This window comes from Watersipora subatra, chromosome 11, assembly GCF_963576615.1.
Source record: "Watersipora subatra chromosome 11, tzWatSuba1.1, whole genome shotgun sequence".
Classification (NCBI taxonomy): Eukaryota; Metazoa; Bryozoa; class Gymnolaemata; order Cheilostomatida; family Watersiporidae; genus Watersipora; species Watersipora subatra.
In genome coordinates, this window is record NC_088718.1 from 16,194,870 (window position 1) to 16,205,904 (window position 11,035).

At 35.2% G+C, this 11,035-nt stretch overlaps 1 protein-coding gene across 1 annotated transcript; it reads right to left on the reverse strand.

The window, feature by feature from the left end:
- Window positions 1–461: 461 nt before the first annotated feature.
- Window positions 462–3,073, reverse strand: LOC137408573 (achaete-scute homolog 1b-like). The gene is made up of 4 exons (XM_068095154.1): window positions 2,800–3,073; window positions 1,572–2,119; window positions 1,007–1,105; window positions 462–830 (listed from the first exon to the last, which is right to left on the reverse strand). Exons 1-2 carry the CDS (start codon window positions 3,071–3,073, stop codon window positions 1,578–1,580), a joined length of 816 nt encoding a protein of 271 aa, XP_067951255.1. The 3' UTR covers window positions 462–830; window positions 1,007–1,105; window positions 1,572–1,577.
- Window positions 3,074–11,035: the final 7,962 nt, after the last annotated feature.

An 11,035-nucleotide genomic window follows, 5' to 3' on the forward strand; every position in this document is an offset into this window, starting at 1 on the left:
TCATGTTTATGTATAAAAGGTTTCAGCTTAACGCAGCAATAGTCCTTGAGATCATCTGCATGTTTGGCAGTTGGTCAGCTTAATTTTGAAAAGATTAGGAAGCTTATATTATATATTCCATATAACGTTGTATATAATAATTTAGTAATCTATAAGAGAGTAACTGTGTGTTTCATATAACCTCCTTCATATTTATCAAGCTTTTATATTTTATGTAATACCTTTACTATAAAATCAGCTGCCTCCGTTTGTCAGAAGCTACGATTGGCGGTTAGAAAAAAGATTATAGTGTACGGGATTTGAACCCGCGACATTCATCTTGTCTGCTTGGCTGGTGCATGGGGTGGAGTGGTGATTAAGAGAGAAGGGGAACCCAAAATGAGGACATTATTGTTGTTCATTTTGTCTACTCTTGTGTGAAGTATAAAAGTGTGGAGAGAGGAACAGTCCTGTTCAATGATTGTATGGCATATTATTGTAAATAATTATAATACATTATAAAAATGATGTGTGTAAAATTATCGCCATAATATATTATTGTAAAATTGCATAAACTATTAATAAATTAAAAAAGGATAAGACAACTTGTAAGCAGTTCATAGCACCAGGCAGCAATGAAGGTAATTGGCAGCAATGAAACCAATTGCTTGAAAAACTAAGAATAACAATAAAGCCCTTAATATTGCATAGAAAGTCCTTAAAAAATTGTGATACGAGAAAAAGCTCTTTTGCATTGAAGGTAATTATTTATAAACAAATATTGATCGTAGAATTAAAAATGATTGTGTAATAACAACCAGATGGACAGATGTTAGACGAACCAGGAGCACCTATAAGAGAAGAACAGGAATGATGAGAACATTGGAAGCAGGAAAATGATATTACATTTTGAGTCAACCTGGGCAGCAATAGCTAGTGATCAATTGACGAAATCAATGGAGATGCAGCAAAACAATGAGTCATTGGCTGCCAAAGTGGAGAAATGCTATTTTTAAAGGCTACATACCTCAAAGAGTGTACAGGAAGTGACATCATTAGTTGACTAGCTCTCACCAGTTTGTCTGCATCCGGCGTTCCCTTATGAGGGCTGATGCTAAGCTGAGATCTATAAAAAATTTGGTATGTTGTTCCTACACTCTTGATTGTTTTACATCATATAGTATATTAAAATATAGTATCATAAAATATAACGAACTTTGTAAGTGGACATACAGTAAAATCTTTCAGTCAGCAATGTAACACACTTTTTATGAATTGAAAATTGGGAGAGAAATATTTTCCAGGGGAAAACCTCATTCTGTTGGCCAATCTCTGTATAAATTTATTAGTTACTTTTTAACAACGAATTTTATATTGCTTTTTAAAGAATATACAGTTAAATTATAAAATTATATGTCTATTTACATAAAATACAATTTATAAAACTTTTATGAATAATTACGTAAATATAATTTTTTACAATTATGTATATTTTTAAAAATACAGTTTTGAAAAATTAGCTATATCTTTTAATTAATACCATTTTAAACAGTTAGTTGTTGAAGCTTTATACTGACTGAGCAAGTTTTTACCTTAATTTAGAACATCCAGGAGATCATATCAAGGATGTTTTCTTCTTCATTTGACATACAGTTCTCATCAATGGCAGGGTAAGGGTTTTGGTCTGTCGGCCATGGTGGATTGCAAACATTCTGAGTGTAGGGTAGAGGAGAGTGGTGGGAGTATTGGTAAGGGGTCTGGATGGGTACTTCTAATGACGCAGGATGATAGGACGGGTGCTGACTATAGTACGGCGGAGCTCCTTGATGGTTTGGGGGGCTGCAGGCTATGGATGACTCGGGTGATGAAAAACCGTCACTGTAGCTGTCGAAAACAGGACTTTCACTGTAAGAGCTCGTGGAAGTTGGAGAATCGGTGAAGCAGAGTCGCTGGCTGCAGTCGAGGAGTGGCGGAGGTTCCTGATCTGAGCAAGACATGTTTTCATCATCTTCGGCATCGGTGTTATCGAGAGCCTCCGTCAGTTCTTGGATGTAAACCATGGCGGCCTTGAGCGTATCGACTTTGCTCATTTTTTTACTTCGAAGATGCAAAGGTACATGATTGGCCAACGTCACAAAACCTGTAACCAAGATGTTTAGAAGTTTACGCATTGCAGTATTCAAGGTACATGATTGGCCAGCGTCACAAAACCTGTAACCAAGATGTTTAGACAGTGCAGTATTCAAGTTCTAAAAATACTATCCGTTACAGATGCCTTTGCACAGTTTCAAAGCCCATCTTTGAGATTGCAAAATGACTAAAAAAACAAGTCAAATTTACAAAGAAGTAACTGATTGGGTACAACATAAAAATATATGCAAGTTGTTTTTGTATATAAACTACTAAAAAATGAGGTGATTGCGTGAATGCTTATACGAATGACATGAAAAATACGAATTATAAAACATTGAAATTAAAGCAGTTAATTATTTACATTTTTGGTGATGTCAATGCTTTTATGAGCTTGTTGAGATACTTAGCAAAAACACAAATAAAGGCCTATTTAATTTTCTACAAAATACTTTTATTTAACGCTACAAAATACACAAGGTGTGGCAATAAATTATAATTCATGCAAAGCTAGGCGGGCTGCAGAACCTACAGGAAATGTTTGTCTTTATCTGCAGCCAAGCATGTTTAAGCTGTCAGTAATTTTAAAATATTTTATAATAATAACCTAGTGCAAGAAACAGTAATTCTCTGCCTAAATATCTAGCGTAATCCTCTGCAATGCTACCCGTTTGGAATAATTCAACATACCTTGGTTGACGGCTCTAACTCTGTTTCTCTCTCTAGTATTCCTCCTTGTGATAGACTGGGGTCTTGGGTGTGTCAATGCCTTCTTACTAAAATGTATTCTTCTCTTTGGGCAGTCTAGCTTGAGATTGGTCTTTGCAGGCTCTTTGTTGGCCTGCTCTTGCTTGGGTAAAATAGTCTTTACCGGAGGTCTCTGCGGCGAGACAACAAACACCTGGGCGGTGGAGTACGTTGTACCCGCTATGGTAATAGGATTAGTGAGTTGTAGAGTTGTCATAATGATAGTCACCGTGACAATACTTCACAAGTGCTTGGTGCTCATCTATTTATACCGGCGCACAGGTGTCACAATTATTAAGTTCCGCCCATCCCCTCGTGTATGACACAAAACAAGGTGTCTGCAGGTGGGTGAAGGTGTCACTGCAATCTTATTGGATAAATATTTGATGGTGTAGAATATCATTAAACAACAAGTGGCTGTTACAAAGAAGATGTTTTTTTAGATAAAAATGTTGCAGTTGCCAAAGCTTTAAGAGATTTAGCTAAATATTTGAGAGATAACATAGGTTAGCTTATAGTAGAACTTGTGTAATTATCTGTTTCAATAGCCTTCTTAGAAAAATAGTCAGGCAAATGCCAAGCTTTTCACTGACACACTATGACACAAAGAAAGTATTGATAAAACCAAAATATAAAAAGTTTGAAAATTAAATTTTACAAAGAATTTATTTTGTTTTGATATCAAAATGGGATTTGATTTTTATACTGGATATCTTTTTCCTTTTTTACCCCTAATCATTGTTCTGCAAACTTTTACCAACTTTCTGGTTCAAGGAAATATGATAGCAACTATAGACACGTGACAATAGTTTATCTGCTGCATTATCTCAATCGCATGGCCTAGAGTGAGTATTTAACAGACAATGGGAAGAAAGTGGATTTAATCTGTAATAAAGGCTAAGAGCAAGGAGAAGGATGGAATGTTGCAATATACTAAAAGAATGACAGTTCTCACTGCAGATTAGTATGGGGACCAATCCAAGACAGTAGTTCCTTTAACCGGACCAAACTCTGCCTGTGCCCTTTATCTCTAGCAAAGCTAAAAGTACCAACGAAAATGCAAAGCTATGCTGTTATCAGCTTTATTGTCCTTTCGCAGGAGACATCACGCAGCATGAAGTTACATTTTAATAATCTATTAACAGAAATTTCTATTAACATATTATTTCTATTAATAAAAATAATATGGCTGATCTGTAAGGCTTAGTAAAATCCATTTGGATATGTCTTGCAGCAAACTACCACAATTTATAAAAATAATTATGTTTGCCAAATAACATACGTAATTCTTGCCGGGTATACATTTATGATACAATAAATGCAAGAGACAGAGAGACAGAGAGACAGTGTTTCACTTTTAAAAATTCAATTTTCTTAGGCTTTTGATGTTCTTAATAGATGGTTTTTATATTTAAATTCATATTTGTCTTTAAGAAATATAACAATAGCATATTAGCATATTCATGAACATTATACAAATCAAAACATGTTTATTATACAGTAAAAGAATGTTCAGAATACAAGAAACATAATTGGTTAAATGGCGTTGTGAGTCTATAGTAGTAATTGCCATTGTGTTTGGGTGTCTGTCTGTTAGTCTGTATAAACGTCATGCATTTCCAAATTTATTGGCCGACTTTGTCCAAACTTGACACACATGTGCTTCATGCCTTCCACCTGGTCGCTAAAATATTTGGTTCCAAAACTCCATTTGGTTCCTAAGACCCAGCCTCCTGAACAACTGCTGACACCTGCTGGCTATTGGATTGAAAATGAAAGAAGGCATTTCCAGGCTTGCTTCTAGCATATGTATAAAGGCAAGCAGCAAGCTATTTAATAAAGTAAAGCATTTGTTATTATTTTTTAGTTAATAAGTATTATTGATTTAAATTATACTGCAAACTATGTGGAGTCTTTTGACTTTAAATTATACTGCAAACTATGTGGAGTCTTTTGACTTTAAATTATACTGCAAACTATGTGGAGTCTTTTGACTTTAAATTTCGAAAATCCCTTCAGAGAGAAACTAATTCTTACATAGTTTATGTCATAGAGAGATGTCATCAGCAGCCCACGTCTGCTGCCAGGCTATTATTGGTTATCTGGTTAAACAATTCTAGTAATCATATTGCACCAATATGATTGCCAAAAACCAGAAAATTTTCTTTAACAAGCTTTTTATAGCGTTGAGGCAAATGCTTTTTGATGTCATTTGAATCAAGTCATCAAATTTTTGTACTAAAAATTGTCAGCATAATCTAGTATAAATTACTATTTATAGAAATCCAGCATAGCTCAAATGTTTTAATAACCACTCATGTTTTGCTAAAACTAATCCGCTATATTATATTATGTATATTTCGGTATTATTATTTTGTATATTATCTTGTGCATTTGTTCTAAGCAATGTTAACGGGTTGGCTTTTAGGAACTTCTAGAGCTCGTGTCACCAGAGAATTGTTGGCATACACTCCAGTTTATGAGGTTTGCCTGTTCACACTTTGTCTCCATATCAGCTGATTGATTAATTGCCTGGAAAACTACGGAATGGCCTGCGTTATGGCTGACCATATCTTTAGGGCAATACTCTCTGCCCTATGGCTGTATAGCCGTCTGAACAGGCACGTGTCCAAGTGTTATCATACATCTTATGTTATCAGGTACGGATGGTCATTTAGAGGTCTGCAGACTCGTTAACTGTTAACTGTTTGAATATTTTTTATTCTTCCTCTCTCTCATCTTTTAAGAAAAAATATTAGCAATCACTCTGATCTGGCCATTTTGGATTCCTGAGCTATAACTGAGCTGTCTGGTCTTTATTGATTATTTGTATGTGTTGAAGCAATATAGAAACCTTGGAAGGCGGTCGATTGGTGCAGGAGGGGGTGTTGGTCTACTGAGACGGAAATCACAAGTTCGAATCCTGTTGAAAGCAATATTTTCCCAACCTCCAAGCATGGATTCATGTAAAACGAATAGAAATGGCTCTTATTAGAGCAATGATTTGAAAATATGGCCTGTGCACCAACTTGTCTTGGTGACATAGTAGATGCAAAGCATTGTCCGAATCAGCTGTATGGTCACCCCTACAGAAGCTGAGGCTTTGCGCAGCTTCCCATTTAAATCTGCTATACACACTTTTTGGCATTTTTTATTACTAATTTTGACCCGCAGTTAGAGTGAATAATAGCCACTTGTGCTTTATCTAGCAATTTTATAGAGCTAATTACAGCTACCGTCTCTCGCTGTATCCATCGTTTCTGGCGCAAATGAGGCGAAGGTATGATGGTGTAAGATAGGCAGTCTGGCGCAGGGCGCAGAGGAAACTGGTGGCTAATGACTTCAAGCATCCGAGTCAAGTTGAGAGGCACAGAAGCCATTAAAGCATAATTATACGCCTTTTAATAACAACTCATTTTATCAACAGCTTAGCTAATTTTATGCTCCGTAATTTTCTCGCCAGAGCAGAGATATGCACATTGTTCAATGATGATTGGTTTTAAAATCAATGATTCATAAAATATACAGTGTTTGCTTAATTTTTTGTTGAATCATATAACAGAAAAATTCACAAACGATAGCAATTACGTATTTCGAACTTTTGTTATAGTATTACTACTACAAGGTATTTTCTATCGGCAATTTTGATGTTTGTCTGTCATTAAATTATTGATCTATAGCTTCTAAAGAGATGTTTTTCTCTACTACGTAACGTTTTCTTGGCTGCACTTTATAGCATCCACACACTTCGTGATGAAATGGACTTATACATCGTCCCACTTGAAATATGGCAAAGTAATAGTTCCCGGAGCACCAACTATTTCACCACCATTTGGATACTTCTGATCCAGGTATTTCTTTGTTTTGAAGACTTTTCTCACCATCACCCGATGTAGACATCACTCTCCTATTTCTTACGATGTTGATATTTGTTTATTCCTTTTCAATGTACTTTCCCCTCCCCAATGTACTTACCCCTCCCCAGTGTACTTACCCCTCCCCAATGTACTTACCCCTCACCAATGTATTTATCAACTCGGGTATGTGTAGATATCTTACAATATCCTAGCATTTGTTTACCACGCTCTCTGCTCCTTGTTCGCAGTCACCAAATGAATTTTTTCTGTTTGTCATTATTGTTATTCATATCCTGGCAATCGAGTGTGCCATGAGAGATCATCAGGAGTTCTAACAATGCAGAGAGAATAACAATACGCACCACATTCTAACATAATTCTAGCTTTGTGGAGTGGCAAAGCTGCATGTCACGAGTTTGAACTCCACACGATGCAATCTTTTCTCCAACCTTCAACTGTGATTTCGGACAGACAGACAGACATGGCTCTTATTATAGTAAACATGACAAGCTGTAGTGCTGTAAGTATGTAAGACATGAAGACACCGACACTCAGTGTCGGTGCTGCCCCCATTGCTGGCTTTGTTTCCTCCAAGGAAATATCCGCCTCATTCTCTGCCAATTATGTAATCATTCTGGCAATTTATTGCTATTATTATGTTATTATTTTTATTTGTTAATCTTTCATGTATTGACATATTTTACTGTTTAGAAGAAAATGTCATGTAGCACGGATAGTGAATTCTAAAGTAAGAATAATAATGGTATTATGAAGTAAATTTAATAACATTCAGCCTTTGTAAGTTACAAAAATTGTAATTCTTGTTAGATCGCAAATTTACAAAAAAGCAAGTTTCAAAACTTTTGCACAACGTCAGCACTAAGCCTGGTGATGCCTCAGATGTTTTTCATTTTCAATCAAATAACCTGCTGGCTGGTGTTTAAGTGGCTGCTTTTCAGAAACCAGGCAAAGTTTTTAAACTAAATAGTTTTAGCCACCTGGTGGAAGGCCTGAAGCATATACATGTAAGTGTGAAGTTTGGGAGAAATTGAATGAAAAATATGAGAACCCTTAAACCTTGAAAGCCTCAACTTTTTTATGAAGTAACAGGCACATGAGCGAGTAACAGGCACACGAGCGAGTAACAGGCACACGAGCGAGTAACAGGCACATGAGCGATGACAAAAATGAAAGTTATTAATAAAAATACTGTGATTGTATATGACGCTATGTGTCTCATCTTTTACAAGAGAATTTCGCCCTGCTGCCTGGTCAGCATTATTTTATTATTATTACTAATTGTAATTATCTTATTATTATCATCGGTAAATCAATAAATCTTAATCACAAATTTTTATTGCGCCATAAATTTAAGCAATAATGTTGTAATCTTTTAATCTTTTTGTTGTGTATTATTATTATTATTATTGATGGGTGGATGAGTGATGGGATCTGCCCAGCAACCAGGCATATCATTCGGATATCAGAGTAGACACGAATCATGGACAACAAAAGGTTGTCAAGTTGATTGGAGCATATGGCTAGTAGTAGATTGATGTGTGACACGTGTTAACGACAGCATACCATAAATTAATGACAGCGACCAGTGTAAACGCGAATCTGCCGGATGCACAAAAATAAAATCAAAAGTCAATATGTTTGTTTATTTGTTGTGATAAATAGAAAGAATGTAATTATAATTGATTGTCATGTTGTTGATTATACAGTATAGCTCTATCGCTGAGTATACAGAGTAGCTCTATTACTGAGTATACTGAGTGGCTCTATTGCTGAATATACAAAGTAGCTCTATTGTTAAGTATACAAAGTAGCTCTATTGTTGAATATACTGAGTAGCTTTACTGCTTGGCAGAGAATGAACTAATTCAGTAACAATCAACTAGAAATATTATTTCCAAGGTGAACTAATTATTAATTTAAGCCGGAAACTGATAACCTAAACCAAAAGTATTGTAGAAAGTAGCGTTTGCTCTATTGAATTTACAACATCAAGTATAACATGCTGATATAAACTCACTCTCACCTGAGAAAAAGCCGTTGATGATGACTTTTCACAGGAATGATATTTACTTTTTTTTAATAGTTTTTTCTAATTTGATAATAACTAGCCAACTTATAAAACTGTTTCTCAAATTATTATATTTATATGATTGCCTTTTCAAAAATCTTTCTTTAGTATCCAAGAGCAGAAGTTAGTATAGCGATTTACAATGAAAGCAGACAACTTCTTACTATTGAAATAAAATTGGATAAACTGCTAATAAAATAAAAATAATGCCCTATAAAAATAATAAACCTATTTACAATAGGTTTATTTTTAATAAATACAACTTTTTTATGCTTTTTTTAATCTAGTTCCAGTCTGCAGGCCAGGGATTCAATATTTCAAGTTGATGCGAAAAATTGTCAATCATGTACTACTAATTCTTGTTGCTTAACCTTTAACCTTGCTTGGTTTAGTAGTTTAGTAGTTTTAGTAGTCTAGTAGTTTAGTAGTTTTATAAAATATAAACAAGTCCAACAAAAATGCTGCCTCGAGTCAATAAGAGAGACAAAACCGTCTTTGATTTACCAAGTGGTAATGTTTTTAATAAGGTGCAAGTTTGAAGATGATGTCAGTAATGTTGAAAATATCTCTTCTTTCGCACTTGAAAAACTAAAATTTGTATTAAAGATTCATTTGGGCAAAAGATAGTTTTTTATATAAATTATTTGAAATATATTGTAAAACTTATTATACAGACAATTATGAAAAGCTGTGTTGAAGAATTGTGAAAGACCAGCTATGATATACACAGTATTTGCTTAAAGGTTGACTTGCAACAAAATTCACATTACAGTTATTTGGTATCAAAAGATTCACCATGTCTTACTCTGTTGTGTTGTAAGTGCCAAATGTGTGGAAAAGTGATTACAAGCTCTTAAAAGCTCAAAAACGAAAAGCCGCCATAGACTGGAATCTCTTTATTTCTCTGACGTAGCCATGAAATTTATTTATTGTCTTGTCACGGATGTTCTCACGTGAATTGAAAGGCCAATAAAAAGCTCGATATAAAGCTTATCGTAGCACTAGTTTATGACAAACACTTCAGGTTTTACCGAAGACCCCGTATCAAATATAGATGCTCACTACTTTACAGTTTTGTTTCGGCCTGGTCTAATTGGTAAGTCGTAATCTGATCATGTGACCCAATACTTCGCAAATAATTTTTGCAGCACTTTTCGATTATCACAGATGACCAACAGGCTCGTCATGATTATCAGACAATGATATGTACTCCTTCGAGGTAAGGCTAAAAAATTAAATGAATTTTCACGGCAAGTTATAAGATATCACTGCTAAAAGGGACAGTATTTACAATGACGATAAAACAGACGCGTAAGAACAATAGACATGGTTTTATTGAATGCGTGAAGGATATTTGTGAAAATACTTCGACAAATAAGGTTGCATAAAAGTGTAAACAGAAACCATTTTTCACAATTACGTCACATTTGAGCCGTTTTGGAAAGAGAATCCAAACTACGGCGGTCTCGTGTGGCTGCGATTAACTGTTCGTTTTTGAGTTTTTAAGAGCTTGTAATCACATTCCCACATATTTGGCACCTACAACGCAACAGAGTAAGACATGGTGAATCTTTTGATATCAAATAACTGTAATGTGAATTTTGTTGCAAGTCAACCTTTAACGGTGGCAAGTTGGACTGTGGTTTCAGCTTTTACATATAAACCATTGTGAGTGAAAAGAAGCTCTCACTACACTAGTGCTGAACCCCCTACTATTGAAGAGAGTCTCACATCCCCGCTGTTTAGATTGAAACAAAAAGGCTCAAAACATAATAAAACAAACATATTCAGAATATATGTAAACAATATATTACATGTATTTGAAAGTCATACTAAGAAGTATCTAATGTTGTCACATAGCAACATATAAACAACAACTCACTTTATGGTCTTATACTGTTACCTGTCACTTCTCTGCATCTGATTGAAATGGTGTTCCTTGTGGCTGAGTGAGATGTGTGGATTATTTCCAGGATTGATGGTGTTATGATACATATTTTTGATATGTAGAAGAGATGAAAACTTGTATTCATATAGGCAAGTTGTTATGACAGTTATGACAACAAATACATTTTCTTCATATTCATGATTAATAATTGCAGGCCTGCGAACAGCAGCTCACATCCCTTAGCGCTGCTCGCACCTCTTAGCACTGCCTGCACCCCTTAGCGCTGCTCGCACCCCTTAACGCTGCTCGCACCCCTTAGCGCTGCTCGCACCCCTTAGCGCTGCT

Bases quoted from the DNA above. Each gene is read 5' to 3' on its own strand.
- LOC137408573 (XM_068095154.1), bottom strand. From the start codon at position 3,073: ATGACAACTCTACAACTCACTAATCCTATTACCATAGCGGGTACAACG. The intron at 2,120-2,799 runs GTATGTTGAATT...TCTTGGTTACAG, and splicing joins AGTTAGAGCCGTCAACCAAG to GTTTTGTGACGTTGGCCAAT.